Source organism: Manihot esculenta, chromosome 1 (genome assembly GCF_001659605.2).
Source record: "Manihot esculenta cultivar AM560-2 chromosome 1, M.esculenta_v8, whole genome shotgun sequence".
NCBI lineage: Eukaryota > Viridiplantae > Streptophyta > Magnoliopsida > Malpighiales > Euphorbiaceae > Manihot > Manihot esculenta.
Window position 1 is genome coordinate 36889227 of NC_035161.2, and position 25092 is coordinate 36914318.

The 25092-nt window shown below is 34.4% G+C and overlaps 3 protein-coding genes across 9 annotated transcripts; 2 read left to right on the plus strand and 1 right to left on the minus strand.

Annotated features, from left to right (window-relative positions):
* Positions 1 to 143: 143 nt before the first annotated feature.
* Positions 144 to 10406, plus strand: LOC110609258 (paired amphipathic helix protein Sin3-like 4). Of its 4 annotated transcripts, none has more exons than XM_021748715.2 (24): positions 144 to 303; positions 654 to 835; positions 1528 to 1731; positions 1835 to 2021; positions 2112 to 2210; positions 2299 to 2466; positions 2548 to 2878; positions 3845 to 3981; positions 4400 to 4475; positions 4559 to 4588; positions 5071 to 5351; positions 5451 to 5605; positions 5897 to 6024; positions 6170 to 6424; positions 6610 to 7290; positions 7424 to 7515; positions 7875 to 8495; positions 8605 to 8705; positions 8783 to 8921; positions 9036 to 9188; positions 9285 to 9448; positions 9514 to 9613; positions 9713 to 9881; positions 10131 to 10406. In XM_021748715.2, exons 2-23 carry the CDS (start codon positions 762 to 764, stop codon positions 9854 to 9856), a joined length of 4320 nt encoding a protein of 1439 aa, XP_021604407.1. In that variant the 5' UTR covers positions 144 to 303; positions 654 to 761; the 3' UTR covers positions 9857 to 9881; positions 10131 to 10406. The 4 variants fall into 4 exon arrangements, with proteins under 4 accessions (XP_021604407.1, XP_021604415.1, XP_021604433.1 ...); XM_021748723.2 differs by having other exon boundaries at positions 9526 to 9613; XM_021748741.2 differs by having other exon boundaries at positions 2548 to 2806.
* A 1590-nt stretch (positions 10407 to 11996) lies between these two features.
* On the plus strand, positions 11997 to 18354 carry LOC110609304 (pyruvate dehydrogenase E1 component subunit alpha-1, mitochondrial). 3 transcript variants are annotated; one of them, XM_021748799.2, is made up of 9 exons: positions 11998 to 12849; positions 12948 to 13027; positions 13716 to 13793; positions 15077 to 15172; positions 15265 to 15336; positions 15544 to 15597; positions 15714 to 15779; positions 16387 to 16448; positions 16576 to 16996. In XM_021748799.2, the coding sequence occupies exons 1-8, from the start codon at positions 12150 to 12152 to the stop codon at positions 16429 to 16431; spliced, it is 1191 nt and encodes a 396-aa protein (XP_021604491.1). In that variant the 5' UTR covers positions 11998 to 12149; the 3' UTR covers positions 16432 to 16448; positions 16576 to 16996. The 3 variants fall into 3 exon arrangements, with proteins under 3 accessions (XP_043816539.1, XP_021604491.1, XP_021604482.1); XM_043960604.1 differs by lacking the exons at positions 16387 to 16448; positions 16576 to 16996 and adding an exon at positions 17653 to 18354 and having other exon boundaries at positions 11997 to 12849; XM_021748790.2 differs by having other exon boundaries at positions 11999 to 12849; positions 16387 to 16996.
* On the minus strand, positions 17573 to 22112 carry LOC110609321 (vacuolar protein sorting-associated protein 25). Of its 2 annotated transcripts, none has more exons than XM_021748820.2 (7): positions 21787 to 22112; positions 21494 to 21595; positions 21060 to 21199; positions 20718 to 20771; positions 19050 to 19138; positions 18895 to 18970; positions 17573 to 17958 (listed from the first exon to the last, which is right to left on the minus strand). In XM_021748820.2, exons 2-7 carry the CDS (start codon positions 21550 to 21552, stop codon positions 17837 to 17839), a joined length of 540 nt encoding a protein of 179 aa, XP_021604512.1. In that variant the 5' UTR covers positions 21553 to 21595; positions 21787 to 22112; the 3' UTR covers positions 17573 to 17836. The 2 variants fall into 2 exon arrangements, with proteins under 2 accessions (XP_021604512.1, XP_021604522.1); XM_021748830.2 differs by having other exon boundaries at positions 21494 to 21653; positions 21787 to 22099.
* Between the last annotated feature and the right edge of the window lie 2980 nt (positions 22113 to 25092).

The window sequence follows — 25092 nt, forward strand, 5'->3', positions numbered from 1 at the left end:
TAAAAGCAACCGGATAGAGCAGGTAATCAAATGATAAAGTGACCGGTTAACGGCCGTCTAATTTACTATCTCCAGGCTCCAAAATTCTATTATGCTTCTCTCTTAACTCGTATTGTGGTGGTTGTTTTCAATATCACAAGGAGAAAAGCCTCCCATATATATATATAGCATCATATTCTCAATTAAAAACTTAATATTTGCATCCTCCCCTCTGTTTCTCTTTACATACAGAAGAACAAAATTTCAAGAGAAAAAAAAAAGAAAAAAGAAAACACCACCACTCTCTCTCTCCCTCCTTGAAAGGTTCGTTAAAAATTCACCAAATTCACCGCATCTCCCATTCAGAATCACAGCTCTTTCTCCTCATCCTCCTTTTGTTTTAATTTATTGTTTGTTATTTTTGAAAGTCTTTTTATTTTGGTAATTTAGCGAGTAAACGATCTTTATCTCTCTGCAAATTTCGCGTTTTGGTTTGCCTGTGTGTGTAATTTTCGATATCGCTTTATCTTCAAGTAAATGCGAATTACTTGTTTACCTTTCTGTGTTTTATATTGTACAAGTGATCTGCTTCTTCGAAATTTTTGTTTTTGATTTATGTGTTTTTTGTTAGATCTGCTTGCTGTTTAAATTTGTGATTTTTCTTTACCTTGTAGGTTTTCCTTTTGTTCAATTGAAGTTATGGGAGCATGATTTGTTGTTGAAGAAAGAGTGAGAGAGAGAGAGAGAAAGAGAGATAGATTTTGGTTAGTTATAGAAGAAGGATGAAGAGGTCAAGAGATGATGTTTACATCAGCTCTCAACTTAAAAAACCCATGGTTTCTTCTCGAGGAGAAACGTAAGCTCTTTCCTGTCATCTCTCTCTCCATGTGTTATCTTTCATTATTAATTTTAGTTTTTCTGATTTTATTGTAAATTATTTTATTTATGGTTTTTGAGTTTTGTTGAAGCAAATTGCATTGATTACTCACTACATGTAAAATTTTTGGGTGCTTTCTGTTGATTTTTATGGTCGAGTTATTTGTCCCCTCTGTTAAATCTTGTTTAGTGTTTGGGGCATTATTCAAGCTTTAAGAATTTTCATATTTGTTTGACCAGATAAGAAAGACAGGTTTTGGCTGGGATTCTATTTCTAGGAGTTTGATTCCATTTGTGAATGTGACTGGAATCAAAAATACCAATTATCATAATAACCAATTTTCTTTTAAACAGATCACTTTAGTAATATATGCCCCATGTCTTAGATGAAAAAATTTGCTAGAATTCTATTCAATTGATTTATTTTTTGCCAATTATCATGCTTGGAATGAATGAATTCAAATCTTTTTGACTTAAAAAAATAATTCCAAAAAAAAAAAAAAAGAATGCATAATTGCATATTATTTATTCCTAATAAAGCCATGATGTTGATATGGTTTGAGATGAACTTTTAGTTGAATCTGGTCCATGATCTATTGTGTTTTTTTTTTTTTTTAAAAATCTTGTGATTTATTCATTTACTTATCAAATGTAAATCTTTGTGCAATGAAGCTCGGTGCAACCCCAGATGATGGCAGGAGGTGCTACTAGTGGTGGTGGAGGAGGAGGAGGAGGTGGCAGCAGCGGCGGCGGTGGACAAAAACTTACCACAAATGATGCCTTGGCATATCTCAAGGCTGTGAAGGACATATTTCAAGACAAAAGGGAAAAATATGATGACTTTCTTGAGGTCATGAAGGATTTCAAAGCTCAAAGGTTTAATCATGATATGTTATATAATATGTGGTAATTTTTCCCATTATTTTAAAAGTCTACTGGTTATTGTTTTAATTTGTTTTCTATGTTCTGTTGGTTGTAGAATTGACACTGCAGGTGTCATAGCAAGGGTGAAGGAGTTATTTAAAGGGCATCGTGACCTAATTTTAGGTTTCAATACCTTCTTGCCTAAGGGATATGAGATCACACTACCTCTAGAGGATGAACAACCTCCACAGAAGAAGCCTGTTGAATTTGAAGAAGCAATTAATTTTGTGAACAAAATTAAGGTAAGAACTTTGTTGCGTAAATGTGAATCCATGGTTGGGGACTATATTTTGGGCTTCAAGAATTTTGGCCTTATAAATTGTGTTTTGCAGACAAGGTTTCAAGGTGATGATCATGTTTACAAATCATTTTTAGACATTTTGAACATGTACAGGAAAGAAAATAAATCCATCACTGAAGTCTACCAAGAGGTGTATAATCTTTCCTTTACTGTCTCAGGATATCTAAAATTTTCATATTTTTTATCATTATCATTAATTAAATTTCTTTTTATTGCAGGTTGCTACACTTTTTCAAGACCATAGTGATCTGCTTGTGGAGTTTACCCATTTTCTACCTGACTCTTCGGCTGCAGCCTCTGCTCACTATGCTCCATCTGTTAGGAATTCCATTCTTCGTGATAGGAGCTCTGCTATGCCCACAATGCGCCAAATGCATGTGGATAAGGTTTCTCCTTTCTTTGATAACCTCTTTTCATTCATATTGATCAGCAAGTTGTAAGATTTGCTTCTTTTTATCACCTCCCAGAAAGAAAGGACCGCTGCTTCCCATGCTGATTGTGACTTCAGTGTTGACCGTCCTGATCCAGAGCATGATAGATCTCTGATCAGATCAGACAAAGACCAAAGGAGGCGTGGTGAAAAGGAAAAGGAGAGGAGAGAAGATCGAGATAGGAGAGAACGGGAAGATAGAGATTATGAGCATGATGGTAACTGTGAATTCATGCAACGGTTTCCCCCCAAAAGGAAACCTGCTCGTAGGGTTGAAGACGCTGCTGAATATCAAGGTGGGGATGCCGATGAAAACTTTGGAATGCTTCCTGTTTCATCCACTTGTGATGATAAAAATGCTGTGAAAAGTGAGTTGTTTATTGTGTTTTATGTTGGTTTATGCACATGTGCTTTTTTTGCAATTGTGCCTTTTTTGTGTCGAGAAAATACATGAGTTCTAGAAATATGTTCTCTTATTTTCACTAAGAAAGAAAGGTGTCACTGTGGAGTGCGGTTATTGATATTTGCATTGCCACTTCAGATGTTAATTGCATGAGGACTTCTGCTTTGTGTTGTTAGTTTTAACAATTATAGAATATATCATATTATGTACATTTGATATCTACATACTTATTTGGGTTTTCATTTTCATATTTCTTAGATTCTGTTTGTGCAATGCTGATGATATTAAAATTACATGCTTTGCCCCTTTTTGGAATGGTAATTTAACAATTCTGTCATTTTGAATCAAGCACAATCATCTCAAGTTGACATCTCCCTATATATTTATTTTGAGCTTTTGACTTTTCTTATCAAAGAAATGAGTTACTTGTTTAATTTTATTAATGCACCTAGGTTTATGTTTTGAAAATTAAAAAAGGTTAACCTTCTCTTTTAAATTTGGAGTGCTGTTGACATGGCTGCATCTTTTTATCCATGTATGAATTGAAAAGGTTGTGTGCTGTTCTATCGTGCTTTTCTCTATAAACTGTTTGAAACTTTTATGATCCTTATGCAGCAGTTATCTTTTAAATAACCGCTGGTTTGCTTAATGAATGCTTTGATGAGTGATAACAAAATCTGAACTGAGATTGTGCCATCTCTCTCTCTATCATTTTTTTTTTTTTGCATTCTTATGTTTTTCCTTTCTGTCTGGTTCCTCTGGGGATACCATATGGTTCACTATTGTCATAACTGCTTTTGTTTTTATGTCTTCATATTTTTAATTATTTTTGTCTGCAATTATCGTCACAGGTGTTACTTTTTAGTTGACTCCTATTGTATTTGAGTGATGTGTTCTTACTTTCATATTTTGATTTTACATGTCATGTCAGGTGCTTTAAGCCAAGAGCTCGCATTCTGTGAGAAAGTGAAGGAAAAGTTGCGTAATCCAGATGATTACCAGGGATTTTTGAGGTGTCTTCACCTATACACCAGAGAAATAATTACAAGACCAGAACTGCAATCTTTGGTATGGCTAGTACTGATTTACTGATTGCTTTGTACCAAACTAAAAAACAAAAAAAAATAAATAGGAAGATTTTCTGATTTCTTCAGTGGCTTTTGTAATACAGTTGAAACAGTAGATATTTTTGCATACAGTATATACATAGTCTAGGTGCATCTCTTGTGTACTTGCATTCTTGGGCTTTTTTAACAGAAACACCCGAAAGTAAAACTTAGTTAATGTTATCTTTTTCTGTTTTTAATTTCTACATGACATGCTAAGGATCGTTAGTGGCAGCCATATTTTGATATCAACTTTTATAGATTTCAGCAAACTTACAAAAATAATATGGAATTGTCAGCTCCCATTCTGCTTATCCCTTTGTAGAGCGATAGTTGCTGTAATAGAATTAGTAATTCACAGATACTTCTGCCTGAATCAGGTTGGTGATTTACTTGGAAAGTATCCAGATCTTATGGAGGGCTTCAATGAATTTTTGGCACGTTGTGAGAAGAATGGTAACTTTTTTAAAACCGATGCTTCATCTTTTTCTTTTAGGAAATATGGCATCACTAACACTATGTAATAATCTGTCATGCAGAGGGTCTGCTAGCTGGTGTTGTGAGTAAAAGTAAGTCAAGAAGATTTGTTTCCTTGTTTGTGCACATGCCTATGTGTGTATGCTTCTTAGCATGTCATTGGTGTTTCTCTTGAGATGGCATTGCCTCTCCAATAAAGTATTTGGTGTGTGCTGAATGCATTATTTTTACTGGGTTATAAGCAGACTTAGTGCCAAACTGAACGTCAATTTGTTGGTTGATTTGAATATATGTTATAATCTTGTATGCTTCACGTTACAAGATTTGCAGACCAATAACATCACTTCAGTTTTTGATGTATTGGTAAACTGAGTTATTCCTAGAGTTGAGTCAGATAATGGATGTGGTTCATAATGTATAAGATATTAATTATAATAAGTTAGATTATTTATAACATTGAAATGTGAGTTATATTTTTCTTAGTAAACCTATCTAATCATCATGGAATGATTTGGTTTTCAAGTAACCTTTTCCATTTCTGGCAAGATCTAATGCTTTTAATTTCTTATTCCAGAATCCTTGTGGAATGATGGTAACTTACCCAGACCTGTCAAGCTAGAGGACAAGGATAAAGATCGGGATCGCGAGAGGGAAGATGGGGTGAAAGAAAGAGAACGTGAAACACGGGAAAGGGATAGACTTGACAAAAATGTAGCATTTAGCAATAATAAAGATTTGGGGGGTCATAAGATGTCTTTATTTTCCAACAAGGATAAGTTTTTGAAACCAATTAATGAACTCGACCTATCTAACTGTGAGCGCTGCACTCCCAGTTATCGACTTCTGCCCAAGAATGTAAGTAACTTTCCAATTGTCCTTTGCATTACATATATTTTTCAATGGAGATTCCTGAACTTCTATTAAATGTTTATTAATGCTGAACCCTTTTGGCAGTATCCCATAGCTTTAGCGAGCCAGAGGACAGAACTCGGTGCTGAAGTACTGAATGATCATTGGGTATCTGTCACTTCAGGAAGTGAAGATTACTCTTTTAAACACATGCGCAAAAACCAGTATGAAGAAAGCCTGTTTCGATGTGAAGATGACAGGTTTGAGTTTGACTGAAATTTATGTTGGTTTCATTTTTGTTGTTTGTTTTGGCATGCACACATGTTTTCTTTAGGAACTTGCTTTTTTTAATATTTTAGTTCTTACTTCATCGCTTGTTGCTTGTTATGGTTGATGTCAAAGTCAGAGATCTAGTGCCTGGGTTTCTGTATTTATAGGAAGTTTTGACCCAACATCATGGCGAACTTGATGATTTTGAGTTTTGTGTTTATGTTGTTTTCCACAATCATTTGATGTTCTTTACTGTTGTTGTCTTGTTGTCTTGTTATCAGGTTTGAGCTGGACATGTTGTTGGAGTCTGTTAATGTGACAACCAAGCGTGTAGAAGAACTATTAGAAAAGATCAACAACAACTCAATAAAAACAGATTCTCCAATACGTATTGAGGACCACTTAACAGGTTATATAAGCTGATATTTGATAAAAAGAGCATTTCTTTTTGTTGTTATGACTTTGTGTTGGCTGCTTACCTACTTATTCTTAACTCAATTTCTCACTCTCTCCCCCTCCTCTTGTCCTGATGTTATTCTTTTCTCTTGTTGTAGCTCTGAATCGGAGGTGTATTGAACGTTTATATGGTGATCATGGGCTGGATGTGATGGATGTATTAAGGAAGAATGCTTCTCTTGCTTTGCCAGTCATATTAACTCGTTTGAAGCAGAAACAAGAAGAGTGGGCAAGGTGTCGTGCTGATTTCAACAAAGTTTGGGCTGAAATTTATTCCAAGAACTATTATAAGTCCCTTGATCATCGTAGTTTCTATTTCAAGCAACAGGATACAAAGAGCTTGAGCACAAAAGGTAACCTTTTACATGTAATATAATGCAATATTAATTTGGTATCTTGGCTCCTTGAGAACTATAATGATGACAGATGATAGTTATCTTCTTAAACATCTATTGTACCAAATAAAGTTAAAGCAGTGTATCCTAAAATAATTACCTTTTCATTTGTGGATAATGCTAATAAACAATGTGTTTTGCAGCCTTATTGTCAGAGATCAAGGAAATTAGTGAGAAAAAGCGTAAAGAAGATGATGTGCTTCTTGCATTTGCTGCTGGCAACAGAAGACCTATTATACCTAATTTGGAATTTGAGTATCCAGATCCTGAGATTCATGAGGATTTATACCAGCTCATCAAATACTCTTGTGGAGAAGTTTGTACAACTGAACAGTTGGACAAAGTGATGAAGATTTGGACAACTTTCTTGGAACCCGTGCTTGGTGTTCCTTCCCGGCCTCAGGGTGCAGAAGACACTGAAGATGTTGTGAAGGCAAAGAATCATTCTTCCAAAAGTGGAGATAGTGAAGGAAGCCCAAATGGTGGTGGTGCTACAGTCCTCAACAAGCATTCAAATCTTTCAAGGAATGGAGATGAGAGTATCCCACCTGAGCAATCGAGTTCTTGCAAGGCTTGGTTGCTTAATGGAGATAATGGCATTAAGGAAAATGGTTCTCCAGATGCAGATCGTATAGCTCACAAGAGTGATACTTCCTGCAGTACTGTTCAACACGATAAGATGCAGATTAATATAGCCTCAGCTGATGAAACATCAGTGGTTGGAAATGGCAAACAAGCTACTTCGAATGAACGATTAGTCAATTCAAACAAATCACTTGTCACAGGAGCAAATCTAAGTAATGGACAAACTAACATAGAATCAGGTTTGACGAATGTTTTCAACATAATGTAACTTATATTTATTTCCTTTCTGCTGGAAATTGCTAGTTGTTGCTTTGATTATGTTTCCCCTCTCAAAATGATAGCTGGATTTCTGAGACAACCTTTTGTTGCTAGGACTTAGTATTCCTACTTCAAGACCAAGTAATGGTACAGTTAATAGCGGGCTTGGATTAGGTTCAAGCAATGAAATTGTACCCTCAGCAGAGGTATGGTTCTTCCTTTCATGAGTTTGCATTTGTCACTTAAAATTGTGCATGCTCTTAATAGGCAATTCATCTCATAGTCAAGGCAAATTGAAACCAATTACCTTGGGATTGCATGAATAGGTTTTAAGCCGAATTGTTTGCCAAGTTGACTGTCTTAATTTCTGATTTTTAACTTTGGAAGTATCTTTTCCTTGCATTGAATTTGACATACAAATGGCAGGACAATACTCTGTTTAACAGGTTGATTTGGTTTAGGGATGATAAAAAATTACTAAACTAATAAAGGGAAAGCTTAAGCTTAATAATCTTTTTCTCAACTTTATGAAAGATGACTTTGTATTTTGTCATTGATCTACCAGGGTCGTGATTTTTCAAGACCAACTGTATCCACAAATGGGGTGACAACAGAAGGTGCCAAGAATCCTAAATATAATGATGAATCTGCTCAACAATTTAAAATTGAAAGAGAAGAAGGTGAATTATCTCCAATTGGAGACTTTGAGGAGGACAATTTTGCAGCTTATGGAGAAGGTGGTTTGGAGGCTCTGCTTAAGGCAAAGGAAAGTGCTGCAAGTAGGCAGTACCAAACGAAACATGGGGGAGAAAACGATGCTGATGCTGATGATGAAGGCGATGAAAGTGCTCACAGGTCATCAGAGGACACTGAGAATGCCTCTGAAAATGGTGATGTATCTGGAAGTGAATCTGGTGATGGTGAAGATTGCTCTCGGGAAGAGCATGAGGAAGATGGAGAACATGATGAGCATGATAATAAAGCTGAAAGTGAAGGTGAGGCTGAAGGGATGGCTGATGCCCATGATGTTGAAGGAGAAGGAACGATTTTGCCATTTTCAGAACGTTTTCTTCTAAATGTGAAGCCTCTAGCAAAGCATGTCCCTCCAACATTACATGACAAAGAAAAGGGTTCTCGAGTTTTCTATGGAAATGATTCCTTCTATGTGCTTCTTAGGCTTCACCAAGTAATCCCCGTTTTACTTCTGAAGTTCTGTGCAGATTGTCACCTGTAGATAACTTTTAAGAGTTATGTGATTGATTTCATTCAGACAAATCTGTTTCCTAATTTGGCAGACATTGTACGAGAGAATACAATCAGCAAAAATCAATTCATCATCTGCTGAAAGGAAATGGAGAGCCTCAAATGATACAAGTTCAATTGACCAATATGCCAGGTGCTCTAGTTTTGGAAGTTTTTTGCTATTTGGTCAATGTTGACATGATATTCATACTAAATTGAGTCCTGTTACAGGTTTATGAGTGCTCTTTACAATTTACTTGATGGTTCTTCTGATAATACGAAATTTGAGGATGATTGCCGAGCTATTATTGGAACTCAATCATATGTTCTTTTCACATTGGACAAGTTGATATATAAGCTTGTCAAACAGGTAAAATCTTGAAATTTCTATTCAGATAACCTTTTTTCCCCTCTCCAATTTTCTCTCTGCCATTCCTTATCTTTTATTGCCCTAAACATTCTTCTTCATATATTTTCTCCTCAGCTCCAAACAGTGGCAACTGATGAAATGGACAACAAGCTGCTCCAACTATATGCATATGAAAAGTCAAGAAAACCTGGAAGATTTTTTGATGTAGTTTATCATGAAAATGCCCGTGTTCTTCTCCATGATGAGAACATATATCGTATAGAATGTGTAGGTATCAAATTGTTTAGCTTGATAGAGTGTGTGTGCCAGTTACAATAGGAAATTGTTACTGATTCTGATATTGTAACACTGTTTTCTCTGCAGTCTTCTACACCAACCCATTTGTCTATTCAGCTAATGGACTTTGAACATGATAAGCCTGAAGTGACTGCGGTCTCCATGGATCCCAATTTTGCAGCATATTTGCACAATGACTTCCTCTCCGTTGTTCCTGACAAAAAGGAGAAGCCTGGGATTTTCCTGAAAAGGTGTTTACAAACAAAAAAGTTGTCGAAGTTCTTGATTTCTATGGCTGATAATGCCTGCTTTGCAGGAATAAAAGAAGATGTGTCAGTCATGATGAATGCAAGGCAACAGAAGGATTTCAAGTTTTTAATGGTCTAGAGTGCAAGATTGCATGCAATTCCTCCAAAGTATGTCCTTATAACTTTCTCAGTTAAGTGAAGCATGAAATCTTATCTTGTGTACTTGTGGAGTCTTATTTTAATCTATTGGTGGTTTACGCATGATAGGTATCCTACGTTTTAGATACAGAAGATTTTTTGTTCCGCACCAAAAAGAGAAGGAAAATTTTGCAACCAAGCAGTTCATGCCAAGAGCAGGCAAATATTTCGAGAAGAGTACAGCACTTTCACAAATGGCTATCCAGTTCATAGATTCTGTGACCTTGAGGTGGATATGGTGTGTACTAATCCTTTGATATTGAGTTGGGGTTTTTCTTTGGCGTTTTTGGTGTCCAAATTCCCATCTATACGCATGCCTGCATGCACATGCATATGCACGCGTGCGCAGCAGTCACACACACACAGAGACAGAAAAGTTGACTTCTATCAGTGTTTATTGTGTGTTTTTATTCATCTTTTTATTGGATTAAATAACTGCATGCCATTTTAAGGAGAAAAACAATGAATCTGATATTTGTGGTGTCAGATGTATTTGTTCTACAGATGCCTTGCAGAGACATTAGATGACTAGGCGCTATAATTGGAAATTGATGGCGCACCAACTGAAATTATCTTTCATGTATTCAGAGTGTCTCACCAAGTGAATAAAGGATCAACAAGAAAGCGGATACCACAAGATTGTACTATAGTGTAAGTTTGAGGCTTTTTTGGGCCACAATCATGTAAATAGAAATGACAGGTGATATAATACCTTAGATGTATTTCCATTCCATTCATCAATATTTTTAAAATCTCTCACTTAGATACACAGTGCCCTCTATGTTTGTGAGATCACTCGGCAATTACACCTTCGCAACCACCTGTAGTGATCAGTAATTATGTTTGAAAGGAATTGATATTTGAAAGTAGAGAACAGGAATGATATGTTTGTTGTAAAGAAGGATAGGTTTAGCTGTTCTAGATAACTCGTATGTTTCAAATATGAAGATCAGAGACATTACCAAGGTTGTAGAACGTTGTTGATAGCCATTGGAGCATTAGAAACCTTGGAAATCAAACTTCGGGTAAGTTATGAATCTGAACCAGTAGATCAGTACATCGACTTATTAGACAAGCTAGATCCCGTCAGTTGCACGATCCATCGTCATTTCCCTCCGAGTAAAGCCTGGAACTGGATAGCAGAAACTAGCTATCCAAACATCTGGATTCCTGAAGTTTCAAATGAGAGCTTTCTTTGCTCGTCCAATACAGTACTAAGAATAATATCTGCACCAAAAAGGTCATATATGTAGCTTTTATTATCCCTTGGATCCCCTTAGAAACTACAGTTGCAAAGACAGCAGCAAGATGTGCTTGTTTTAATTTCTCGTGCAACATTGCTTGATCTTTCCAACCAGATGGTTCAGGCTAAGAAACATTGTTCCAATCCAACATCTTTTTGTATTCTGAAATGCCTTGTGTACGTGAAATCTTTTTCTTCAAACGTGCAACCTTTGTTATTGGACGCTTGTAATAATGTTCTACATCATCGATATAGGCTTGCATTAATGTTGGTGGAGGTGGAGCTGCTGTGCTGGAGTTGGGCCTACTTCTTCCACTAAATTACCACGTGCACCCCACCCTCTTCTTCCGATTCAACCTTCTATTGTCACTAATTAATGTATTAATGCACTAATATACTATCACCAAAATTTTTTGATTAATGAAAATGAAAATAGTGACATTCATGATCATGACTATGTCCTTCTCTATACGTTTTAACACATGTCCTATATATATATATAACTTTGCAAACTGCAAGTATAAACAAATCAATACAGTTTTCTATTTCTCATCTTAAACTCTATAATATTAGATTTGAATAATTGTTTATTAACTATTTGTTAACATCAATACAATAATTAATAAAATAATTGAAATGCATTGAACTGATAAAGTCAAATATCGTAATGCGCCAAAAAGAATAAATGAATATCATAGCACAAAATTTTAAAAATAGAGATGAATCAAAATTCAATGCGTAGTTTTAATTTATTTTAATTATTTGACATTTAATTATATTAGAAATTAGAAATTTATATTACATAATATTATTTGACAGTAATGTACTTATAGTGGAGGCTTAATAGAAGAATATCTTCTAGAATATATTAATTAAAATTTTAATTTAATATTTTTAATTAACAAATTATTGAAATAATAAATAATTTTAAAATTATTTATAAATAATATTTGTCAAAAAGCTTTTAGTCTGAAATTTAATGTCAAAGCATTGCCACCCGAGAATATCACAAACAAGTAGGAAAGTTTGTTGATGCCCGGCGATAGGTGCCGGGTTCAGGTCCGGGTCCGGGTCCAACTAAATAGGAGTAAGAGTAAAAGAGGCACGTACGGACCCGAAACATTTCCAGGAACATAAAAAAGCTGCCCCCTTTCCCACCCGAGAATATCAAACGACTCTTCAGAGCACAGCTCGGCCATTCTATTCTTCTCTCCTCTCGCCATCGAAACCCCAGATCGCACCTCAACCAATCCACCATTAGACATGGCCTTAGCTAACTGTGCTTCCTCCTCTAGATCCAATCTCCTTAAACCTCTCATCGCCGTCTTATCCTACACTGAGACTCTTCGCCGTCCGATCTCCACCTCCACCGATCCCCTCACTATCGAGACATCTCTTCCCTTCACTTCGCACAATTGTGAACCTCCTTCCCGTTCCGTCGAGACCAATCCCCAAGAGCTTATCTCCTTCTTCCGTGACATGGCCACTATGCGCCGGATGGAGATTGCTGCCGACTCTCTATACAAAGCCAAGCTTATCCGTGGCTTCTGTCACCTCTACGACGGGCAGGAAGCGGTGGCTGTAGGGATGGAAGCTGGTATTACTAAAAAGGACTGCATCATTACGTCATACCGGGATCACTGCACGTTCGTTGGTCGCGGTGGGACCCTTCTGGAGGTCTTCTCGGAGCTTATGGGACGCCAGGGCGGGTGTTCAAAGGGGAAGGGTGGGTCAATGCATTTCTACAAGAAGGATGCAGGATTTTATGGAGGACACGGCATCGTAGGAGCTCAGGTGCCACTGGGCTGTGGATTAGCTTTTGCGCAGAAGTACTCTAAGGATGAGACTGTGACGTTTGCCCTGTACGGAGATGGTGCGGCCAATCAGGGACAGTTGTTCGAGGCGCTTAATATCTCTGCTCTCTGGGATCTGCCTGTCATTTTGGTCTGCGAGAATAATCACTGTAACATATCAAATATTTTCCCTTTTCTTGATTTGCTCCAGTTTTTTGGCCGGGTTGCGCAAGTTCTAAGCGGTTACAATTCGATGTTTTATGCGCAGATGGTATGGGGACGGCGGAGTGGAGAGCTGCTAAGAGTCCGGCTTACTACAAGCGTGGGGATTACGTTCCTGGTTTGAAGGTTAAGTTGTTTTCAATAATTATAGTTTGTTATACATTTTCGATTGAATTGAATTGTAGTTGCGCTACTATTGAACTATTATTTAAATTTAACTTGTTTCGCCTTCTAATGATTTTTCTATTATGTACTATGCATTCCTTGCCCCAGCGATTTATGGTGCCTTATTTGATGTAGTACTATTGGCTGTTGTTATTATGTTAGCCTGTATGCTAAAATTTTAATGGGGTTTTTAAGTTAGTTGCTTGGTTAATTTAAGGCAATAGTCACAAAGTTATTAAATTGAAGGCTTTCTCATGACTCCTAAGGATTTTGCAAAATGATTTGTCTTTTAAATGTTGTGGGTCATCTGCAAAGAAAGAACTCATAGAATAGTACAGCAGAGACGAAGAACATGGCTGACAATATAACCAATGTGAATATGTTGCTTGTTTGTTGGATCTGTTTGCAGTGCGCTTATTATGTTGGACTCTAAACATATAACATCTGTTATTCTTGACATGGGCTTGTTTGTGCCTGCATGTGGTCTCCAATCGTTCTGTGTTATTAAATTTGTCCCTAAGGAGGACATCTAGCATCAACCATGATCAGAAAATTGATTTATATTTCATAATCAATGACTTCCACCTACTGTGGTGCTTTTTCTTATATTTATGACATGTTCCTTGTCTTTTGTTCTTTTCTTGAACAGGTAGATGGCATGGATGCGCTTGCTGTGAAACAAGCATGCAAATTTGCAAAGGAGCATGTCTTGAGGAAGGGGCCAATTGTGAGTTTTAATTTGTACAACTCTGTGTATATATGTTTTTATATCAATGCAATCTAGGTGCATGCCAATCTAGACCTTGAAGTGTCGGAGTATTGGAATAGAGTTGCATTAATAGCCCCATGGAACGGTGGAAGGGAATAATTCATTATCCTAGCCAAGTTTGATAGACCTAAGGATGGAATCTCTTCCCAGGATAGTTAAGGATTCAATAGCAAACATCATGTCATAACTAGATTAATTTTAAGGTGCAAATTTGGAATTTTGGATATTTGATGTACTAATTGAAAGATGCAAGTTTACATCCATCTTTCACGTGTTGGTTTACATTTATGACAATGCAATCACATCCAAATGCATTAATTTGGTTCTGAATGCTACAATCTAATAGTGGCATAAACTTTTATGAATTCCATATGAAATGCTGTGCCATGGCATCTGTTTATACCATAGTTTTTAAACCTGATCTGAAGCTTGATCCTGTTGTGGAACTGGGTCATAGATCGTTGGTTCAATTAGTTGGCCAACAGCTCAATCGGAGTGTCAGTAAAAATTAATTTAATATATGCTAATTGAGTATTCCATTTATTGATATAAATAAATTTAACAAACTAATTTTTATTTTTAGAATTAAAATTTCAACTTTTATTAGGTTAGGTTTACATATATGCCTTCATTATATTTTTAAATTCTATGTATATTCAAATTTGAATATTTTTGTGTTCAATGTGTATAAGTAATATTTGAAATAAAGAAAATTTATATAATTAACTATCTTATTATTTATAAAATATTGATTATATATTAAAAATAAAAATAAACATATCATTTATGATTTTTTTAAAATAAGAAAATAATAGCTAAATAACATCTTATTCATATTGACTCTATAAAAAATTTTAAATAATAAAATATCAATATTATTTTTTAAAATTTTCTATTTAAAAATTGTAATCGACTGGGTTAATGAATCATTGGTTGAACTGCCAGGTCACATGGTTTCTTTTGGGTTATATCCTTGTCCAGTTCAATTATAGAACCAGCCTGGTTTTATGCGTATCTCAGCTGAACAGGTCCCAGTTTTATAACAATGGTTTGTACCTGTGTTCAATTAGATAGTCACAACTCACAACATATGTGATTTCACCAAATTCCAACTGTATTGCTGGTCTTAGAAAAGCTAGCATGCTGAAACAGTAATCTGTAATTGCTTGACATATTACACTTACACTCTTATTAGTAGTATAAATTGATTTGTTTATTCCAGATTCTAATATTTGTATCAGATACTTGAAATGGATACCTACAGGTATCATGGTCACTCCATGTCTGATCCTGGCAGTACCTACCGTACTCGTGATGAGATTAGTGGCGTTAGACAGGTTAGTGCATAGTTAACATTTTTGTTGCGTGATTTACTTCACTGAATATTTCAGATGTTTTACATATGTGTTGCTTTGTGATATGATTTCAGGAACGCGACCCAATTGAAAGGATAAGAAAGGTGATATTAGCTCATGATCTTGCTACAGAGAGGGAGCTAAAGGTAATTTGTTTATCATCTTTTTCATATATGAATCCTGCACTTTTTGGTTTGTTGCTTCATGTATTATAACTTCCCAAAATATGTTATGCACTAACCTTTCTTCATTGCTCGAAGAAGATTTTAAAATATTAATATTGGGAACATGCAGATATCACACTGGAATATGTTGAGAAAAGTGAATGTTCATTTTGTTTCTATTCTTTTCAGGATTTTGAGAAAGAAATAAGAAAAGAAGTAGATCAAGCCATTGCTCAAGCCAAGGTAAGAACTGGCCTATTTTTCTAATTTTCTATGTGATTTATTCATGTCTTGAATGAAATTTCATTTGGACCTGATACTCCCTTCTCCACTTTCCTCTTTTAAATTTATGTTAACAGGAAAGTCCAATGCCAGAACCCTCAGAACTTTTCACAAATGTGTATGTGAAGGGTCTGGGAACTGAGGTAAAAATACTTCCTTGTATCTCTGTTTTTTTTTTTCCGTCATTGTTTTCTTTTACTTTTATGAGAATTCTATACATGTAGAATAATTGTATCTTTGTTTAATCGCATACATTTGAGATTTAATAGGTCTTATTGCACTGCGCCTGATAAATTGATAATCAGGATATCCTTTGAATCAAGGAAGCCTGAATGTGAAACTAGCATATACATGCTGAATGAGAAGTTTTTCAGTGTTTTTCAACCGACACTCTATATTTTAAGGACTAACTGAATTTTGTGAGTACGAGTTGCACTAGTTTTTATTGCACGTGAAGTATTATATAAATCGCCCTGCTCGAGAGTCAGATGGGAGAAGTTAATGGTGTTAGTTTAGTATAATCTTATGCCAGTTTTATATTATGGTGTATGTTCCCAAGCCAGTTTTAATCAGGATACTGTTGAAGGGAAACACAACGTTTTACTAAAGAAATTTATCAGTCTGGGTAATCCCCTGTTTAATCAGACTATTTAACGCTGTGTGTATTGCCTTCGTAAAGAATTTATAGCATGTCACCACACAATTGCCTCTATCCTCTGATAGTGGTGGTTTTCTAATTTTCAATTGCAGGCATTTGGAGCAGATAGGAAAGAAGTAAGAGCTGTGCTTCCATAATGGAATATATGTGGAAGGTGTCAAACCCTCCTCACTCTCAAAATCCTTTTTGCTTAACAAAGTTATCCTAAAATGAAAGCAAATAAAAGTTAGCAAGGATGGGCATATCTTCCAGACTGATTTTGTTTCCACATTTTTGTATAGAATACTGATTCTTTGGAAAGGTGTGGGGTGCAATTGTTTTCTTTATGTAGTTTCCATTGGAGGAGCTACGGTCAGATACATGTGATCATCAATTGATAAGGCTGCTACTTGCTAATGTGATGTGGGATACAAGGATATCCGCTTATATCAAGGACTTAATTTTATTTTCTTCTCATCATTCATCAGATTATGGCAGCAATAAACATCGTTTGATCCGTCTGCCATTAGGGGTTGTATTGTATTTTATGGCAGCAATAAACATCTTTTGATCTTCTGCCATTAGGTGTTGTATTGTGCTGCAACCAATTAAGTTGCATTTTATTTTGTTTTATTGCTTTTGAGAATAATTAGGTTGCAGAATGTTAAACATATGCCATGATAATTTATATATGAAGTTCGCTAAAAGCGAGTAATGTGACGATATTAGGCTTTGTTGTGGTTAGGGTTGTAAATCATTTCTGTCGATTCCCTACTTTTAGTATTAGGGCTTAATCAAAGGATGCGCAAATAGGCAAGAGTTCAAAAATTTTTGGTCATTCTGGAGAAATATCTGTCCTCGGAACTTGTTTATTCATTTCGATGCTAAGTAATCTGCAGCAGTTGTTTCCTTTGATTGAGGAACTAATCCATCAGAGATTGGAGTCCCATCTGTTATCTTGCTGCTGATACCCCTGAGGAAGGAGCTAGTTGATTCACCGCTTTTTGTGTCCATCTTTGCTGGGTCTGCCAAATAATCTTAGTGCTTTGACCCAACCCCTTAGGAACCATTTGGATTTGTTGTCTGATGCAGATACAGCAAGCATCAATTGGAGATAGATACCCTTGTCAGAAAAGGGGATACAAATTACCTGCATGTGTGTGTGTGTATATTGTATACATATGATAATGGTACACTGCACTTGGTATCAGATTAAAGCTACACCCACATTCCAGATACTCCCATTTATCAATTTTTTGCTATTTTCTGCGTCAGTTGCAATGACACGGGATCAAACTAGCTCCAAATATTTGTTGTAACTTTGAAATAAAACGCAACATAAGCAGCTGATAAATTTCAATATTTGTTTTGTTGGGCAGGGGGGAATAATGAGGGAAACCTTCATTTCACTGCCATCCAGAACCCATCAAAAACAAAGGGGCGCGACTGTCAAAAAGAGTACAAGCTCATTCATACATGCAGAAAATCTAATGATGAAGTCCATAACTAGGGTGCAAGCCCCACAGTTTGATTATCCTCATCAGTTTTGCGACAGTAGAAGCACTACACGGAGAATTTCACACCTTCATCGTCAGTTGAGGTCCCCTTAAAAATTGCAACCTTCCCTTTGTGTTCTAGAAGTTTCAATGCCCGCATCAAAATTGTGCGATCTATCCCATGAAGCTCTGAGATTAAGCAACAAAGAAAATTTAATCAAAGCACGCACAGCATGATGCTCAATAAACAATACTCCTGTTATGTGAAAATACAGAAGGCTTCGGTCTGTGAGCAAGAATGAGATGCTTGACCCTATGTGGCGCAGACAAGGAAAAGATATTGCAAATTATGTCTATTTAATTACCACTTTATTTATAGATATCAAAGATCTTTTTAAGCATGAAAAGTTGTCCTATTTCAGTATTCCTCCTAGGTTCGGTTTCTCTTATGAAAGTTTTTAGGTGCATCGAGAGGACATTATTGACTGACTGCAGATAATTCAATTTCCTAGACAAGTGGTTATTTGTGTGATCATGCAGATAAATAGAACATTAAAAGTAATAAAAATACAGAATTGCAGAGCCTTTTCCATTGTTAGAAGCAAAATTACAACTGCTAATTGTCGAAAAAGGCACCCATAAAAACGCCACTAGCTTTTAGGCATGCAGCGTGTATGTACTCAGCTCACAATTCTCCATTCTAACATTCCAACGGTACATCATCAAAACAGTTGCAACATATTTCTCCTCCTTTTACCCTAAAAATGGTTATACTATTTGCTTCTTGAGGTGATTATATTCTCTATTCTTTACTTCCAAAACTACATCCTATGACCACTTCCCTTCCTATTTTCTATTTGGAATATGAGGTGTTGCCTTCAAGTCAGATGTTAAAAGAAGATCATAAGCAGTAGGTTAAATCCTCTGCACAGGCAGGTGCAACTCTGCAGGCACCATCAATTACTTAAAAAATAGCATTTCAAGAACTTAAAATATGAGGGAATGAAGTGCTGTGGGGACATATAGAGAACCCATAATGATCCTAACTAATGAAATCACTGAGCATTGGGGTTTCCTGAAATATTTTCAAAATTCCTTTCATCAAAGGAACCACATAAGGTTTACCTGTTCCTCGAGATTCAATTCCTGAGCGTATTTCCTCAATAGTCATAACACCATCCTCTAATCCATTGTCCTTCACCTAAATAGATCAGCAAATATATCATATAGATAAGATATGAATCCAACACAATGCTCTATTTTCAACACAACTCACTCACAAAAAGTAGAATAATGTTGGCCCAATCTTGGATCTGATGCCACAAAATAAGGCATTTCCTATGTCCTTTGTCTAACCATTCTGCACGGCCTGTTAGAACATTGAACATAACAGAAAAAAAATTAAAAGTATAGAATTTAAATTTTATACAAATTTCACCAAGTTTAACAAAAAATAAAATAAAGTGAAAAAGGGACCCTATGCTTATGCATATTACTACCTCAAGGACTTTTTCCCCATTATTTGAGTACCCATGAAACTCTACTTTAGCAATTAAATTACCAACTCAGCAAAACTGTCAAGTGTCAACTGTAGCTTACTTGGTGTTAATGTGATGGATGCGGCACTTATGTAGCAAACTTGTGGCTCCATACCAATTTTTTTAGCTATTTTCTAATGGTTGTTTTTAGGACTTCTCTTTATTGGTAATTGGCTTCAAGTTTCTAAACAAAGCTCCCAGCCAGTATTCACCATGTCCCCTTGCAAAAGAGCAGCCACCATAATCACTGGAATTGCAGTTTATCCATTCACTGCCAACTTCTTTAGTGTCAATTCCAACTGCCACCTCTACCAAGAGTCCAAGATGCAGACCCACCTCCACAAGGACCACAACATACAGACAAAGTCCAAACCCTCAAGCCACTGTGGGTTTAAGTCATAGCAAGTATTTGCCAGTATTATAACCATGAATTACAAACTCCCTCAAAAGTCCAAGCACAATAATGGCAAAGTTTCTAGGGGATATAAAATGCCTGCAGCCACTACCATCCATCTCTGTCAACGATCCATTTATTATCTCTTCTCCATCGATGGTCCATTTATTATCTCATCCCTTTTGGCTATAATTTTGAAATGAACTCAAGCTGGGTATGAATAAGGCTAAAAAAGGAAAAAGAAAGTTGAATACAATAGACTTGTGGACAATGAGACGACCAGTAACATTGCTACAGCAAAAGGATGTAAAAATTCCAGATAAAACAGAAACTCTAAGTGCCAGGGTTAAAAGTGAGGAAGACTAAAACCCTGAAATAAAAAGTGGAAAAGGAATAGTGAGAGACTAAAGAGTTTGAGATAATAGGCCTTGATGATAAAAGAAGTGAGATATTAAGAATAAGAATTGCCCTTTAATTCACATTCCTTGAGTAATTGGTTATCAGAGTGAAAGAAATGGGAAAGAAAAATTAATGATAAATAATCCTTCATTACGCGATTTTCATTCCAATATGTGATCGAGGTATTGAAAACCAGTAATGGGGATAAGCCACCATTGGCATAACCCATTATCACCCTTTCACTCCATGTAATCAAACACTTTTTAGAAGAAACAATTTAGGACTTGAAGAATATCAGAAACTCAGGATGGCTTTCTTGGTGTTCCACATCTCCTTTCACAAAATGATTTTTGAAGATTAACTATATCCCCTTATTTCTTCATTACTAATTTTTCCATAAAATGGAGAATTACGATTTAAGAATTAAGAAAATAATTCAACTCATAACAGCATTACCATATGAATTCATTGGACAGTCAAATCGAGGGAAAAGAAACCAAAATTAAGGAAATATCTGACTCCTTGAAATATCAATACGCATAACCACAAGGTCTAATTTTGAAAAATTTCCCTGAAGAAAATAAATAAGGGTTAAGGCCAGCAAGAATAGTACTAACCTTCTGAGACTAATGCTGAGAGAAATGCTTTTCTAGCTTCATGACTGAGAGATCCTGCATTACATAAAGAGAAAAAGGCAGATAAAACATAATGCGGATGGAAACAAAATCTAACATCATGCTAGAAAACCCCCCAGAGCTTTTTCACCATTAAAATACAAAAAAGCTTATTATATCTTTAGACTTCCACAAATTCCACATATCCTTCGTTCAAATCATGAAAACTCCACATATAATGGTTTTATCAGCATAATGGCATTGCCGCTAGAATCTGTTACAGTTTTGGAGAACTGACTGCAAATGAACAACCTAGCCAGAACCTAAAGAAGATATAGGACTTACTCTCAATCACAGGATTAGAGAACAAAGGAAATTCATCTTCCAATTCGATCACAAATATTTTCTGCGTTTTACAATAATCAAGGATAAGATCCTTCCAAAGCTGTACTTGCTTTTCTCGAGTGTCCCTAACAGGCTGCAAACTAAGAATAACGATAAAAATTCAGAATGCTATTATATGAAAAATTAGAATCAAGAAAAGAAGAGCAAAAGATTGAGTTAATAGTAACAGAAAAAAAAATGTGGTGCCCAGCACATGAATAGAAAAGAGAGAACAACACTACTAAGGATTTTTATTTAAGAAGTAAATTTGAATTTTACAGAAACTCAAAAAAAAAGCAAGTTTATAACAGGTGGTATATCTTCCAACAAAACCGTCTCAAAATGAAGAACATCAAAATAATGGGTTGTGCCACGGCGGTGGAAATGGAGAATACGTGAAGTATGGTGGGTAATTGAAGAACTGCGGCAGTTTGAAATCACCCAATTTCTGCATCTCTTCGTTGCTCTTTCTGGAACGGAAACCTATAACTGCATCGCTGCAATTCAATAAAGGAGGACGACTTTGAGCGGCAGCATCATCACAATACAAGTATACTAAATTCACAAAAGTTGTTAACTTTCAGAGACCTTGTTACATCCGTTAGCAAAGGAACAACCAAATTTCTCGAACACAAAAATGGATCTTTTCCTTAGGAAAATTATACAGATATAGAAACACAATTCTCACCTTTCTCTCCCTCCTTGTTTTCCAAACAGAGAGGAAAGTAGGTCTTAAATGATTATAGAGTTTCGATTTGGCCCAGGTGATCAGACAGCGAGACGAAAATCTAGTAGCTCTTTCAAGTGTTGGAACGCAAATGAACTAAAAATGAAATCTGATGAGAGAAGAAAGCGTCTCCTCTTGCCGGAGATATTTTAAGCGGTGGAATTAATCGGCGATCACATAAACACCACAGACTTGTTGCAGTCGGAGCCTTTATTCCCAAATCCCAAACAAAACATAACCGGATGTCGTATTGTAATACGAAGAATTTTAGGGATGAAAATGAAAATAGCTGCTAATATGTCAGCCTCTTATGTAATTAACCCTAAAGTTTTTATCCAGTGAATAAGGGTCACATGGGTAGAGTTGGATTACACCATACGCCCTCCGTGTCCGTGATGTTTAACATTTTTATATTATGGTTAAAACTAAAAAAAAAAAAAAATTTATAATATTTCTTTTTTCTCATAATTTTTTATTTAATTTATTTTTTCACATACATTAAAATATATTTTTTTATTAATTTTTTAATTATATTTATTTTAAAAATGCGAAAATTTATTAAATAATAAAAAAATATTTTAAAATATTTTAAAATAATATAAATTAATTAAAATTATAATAATAAATTTATATGTTATTATAATATAAAAAAATAGATAATAATTTTAGAATAATTAAAAAATAAAATGAATAAAAATTATAGAATGCAGAATAATGATAATATTAATTAATTGAAGTATAATTATAAAAATAATAAAATTATTTGATAAAAACTATTAATTTTATTTTTTGTTAGAATTATTAATTTATTTAAAAATATTGATTAATTAAAAATAAGGTGCTTGAGAAAACTTTTTTAATAAATTGCTAAAATTTAATTTAATAATCAAATATTAAAATTAAAATTAAAATAACTCTAGAAAATAAATTAAAATTAGTTAAATATATACTTATACTCCTAGTTGAGATTAATTCATTGAGCATCGACACTACAATCTTAATTTATTTAAGATCTAGATTTATAAAAATTACAATAATATAATTAATATTTTTGAAAAAAAAATAAAAATTAGTTACATGTATGGCTGATTATATAATAATTTTTACTATATATACTCTAAATTTTTTAAATTAGATAAAATTAAACCAAAATAATTTTATTATTATATAAACATTTATAATTTAAACTCTAAAATTTAGAATATATTTCATATAAGTTAAATTATTTTTTTTATAAATTATAATGATATAATTAGTTTGTATTTAATTGTTAATATGCTTGTCAATTTAAATATTTAATAAGTTATTATTTTAATTTAAATATTTAATAAATTGATATAAATTAGTTCAATAAATATATATTTGACTAATTGAAAAATTAGTATTTCTCACAATGTTTTAAAAAATATAAAATTTTCTTAAAGCATGAAATGTGATTAGTGATTATGGGGTATAAGGTGCACAGCGGCGGAGGACACCCACCAATTTCATAAATGACGGAACGCTTTGGGTCTATGGAAGTTCATCAAAACGAAGGAGAAGCAGCAAGAGCTCGTTGGTCGTGCTCGTCTTCGCTGGAAATGCAGTTTCTGTATTTATCACTAATCTCTGCCGCTGCGGCTATCCTCTCTATTTATATCTGCACCATATTGGCATTTTGAAATTGAGAAAGGGCTATTCTAGGCTTTCTAGCGAGAGCTGGATCATATCATATGACCCTATGGGGCAGGTAGCCCAAATAGTAAAAAGGATGGGCCTGGTAAATGGACTACCCAACCCAGCCATGTATGAGAAATCGAAGTTTCTGGTAGCCCATCAGTTCTTCTCTCTTTTCGTTTTTTTTAGTTTGGAACTAAAGGCAAGACTTGTCGTGCTGCTTACCCTCCTAAATTCGTTATGAAGTACCATTGGATTCCAAATATTAATGCATTACAATCTGTTTATTTCATCCGTTAATGAAGTCTCCTTTAAGTTGCAAAATTTGCAGATAGAGCCTGAATCGTAGACTCGACTGTGGACATGGATGGAGTTTTGTTGGATGGAGTTCCTGGAACAGGAGGATTTGATGCAGTCTTCGCTATGACCTTAGGGGACTCTAGCAGCAAGGTAACAAAAGCATGGCCTTGTTGGTTAGAAAAGATTCTCATGGCGTTTCGCTAGAAAGCGGATCCAGAAACCGAGGAAATTACATCTGCTAGTTGCGTCTAAACTTCACATTGAACAAAAGACATATATTGAGTTGGAAATTTATAAACTACGCCTACCATTGAAAAATGAGATTTTCCAAACAAGGTAGAAACGATAACTGTTCTTCACTTGACACTTGAGAATTCCTTTTAACAAATCACATTAGTTTCCTTCATTAATTTAGTTATAAAAAAAATTAAAAGCTATAAATTGACTTCAACTGTACTAATAATTTTTTTTTAAAATAGGGGATTGGGTGAATAGAACCTTAGACCTCTCAAGGTTACAAGGATGCACTTTCCACCAGACTAAGTCTCGGAGTGGTCAACTGTACTAATAATTAACTCCTTAATTTAGTTTATTAAATGAATGTTTTATTTTTTTATACATACCAATGTTTTAGCATCTTTACTTATCAAATATTTTAATTTTAATTGTGATTTAATGAGTATTTAAATTTAAAAAAATATATCACTTTTAAATATAATTTTATTAAATTCATAATTTTTAAATTATATTTAAAAGTAATTTTTTAAATATATGGTTATTCTATGGTTTTAAAGATATATTTAAAAGTAATTTTTTAAATTTTAAATTTTAAAATTGTGTTTATAAGTAGTTTTTTTAAAAAATTTAAGTATTTAAAATATTTTTTTTAAAAGTTGAAATGTTTAAAAATAATATTTTTTAAAATTTAAGTGTTTATTGAATTACAATTAAAATTGAGGTGTGTATTAAATAAAAATATTAAAATACAAGTGTTTAAGTATATATTTAAATTTTTTATTTTAAATCACCAAACAAATAATACTGATATTTTTAAGTGTTTAACAATATTAAAAAATAAAAAAACATAGGTTAAATAATAATAATAAAATAAATAAATTATATTTTAGTGTTTAAATTTTAATATAATTAATAGATCAATTTCTATATTTTTAAAATTAAATACTTAAATTTCATATAATTAATCCGTTCAAATTGCATGTTATTCCATCTATTATTTTGTTAGTCAATTTTTGAGGATAAACCTTTCAAATATCTTAAATACTCCCATGAATACTTAAATTATTTTTAATA

Coding starts and splice junctions, on each gene's coding strand:
- LOC110609304 (XM_043960604.1), top strand. CDS start 12,150: ATGGCCTTAGCTAACTGTGCTTCCTCCTCTAGATCCAATCTCCTTAAA. Junction 12,850..12,947: donor GGTCTGCGAGAATAATCACT/GTAACATATCAA, acceptor TTTTATGCGCAG/ATGGTATGGGGACGGCGGAG. Junction 15,337..15,543: donor CTACAGAGAGGGAGCTAAAG/GTAATTTGTTTA, acceptor TATTCTTTTCAG/GATTTTGAGAAAGAAATAAG.
- LOC110609321 (XM_021748820.2), bottom strand. CDS start 21,552: ATGCAGAAATTGGGTGATTTCAAACTGCCGCAGTTCTTCAATTACCCA. Junction 21,200..21,493: donor AATTACCCACCATACTTCAC/GTATTCTCCATT, acceptor CGTTATTCTTAG/TTTGCAGCCTGTTAGGGACA. Junction 19,139..20,717: donor CTCAGCATTAGTCTCAGAAG/GTTAGTACTATT, acceptor ATGTTCTAACAG/GCCGTGCAGAATGGTTAGAC.
- LOC110609258 (XM_021748715.2), top strand. CDS start 762: ATGAAGAGGTCAAGAGATGATGTTTACATCAGCTCTCAACTTAAAAAA. Junction 7,291..7,423: donor ACAAACTAACATAGAATCAG/GTTTGACGAATG, acceptor TTTTGTTGCTAG/GACTTAGTATTCCTACTTCA. Junction 7,516..7,874: donor AAATTGTACCCTCAGCAGAG/GTATGGTTCTTC, acceptor TTGATCTACCAG/GGTCGTGATTTTTCAAGACC.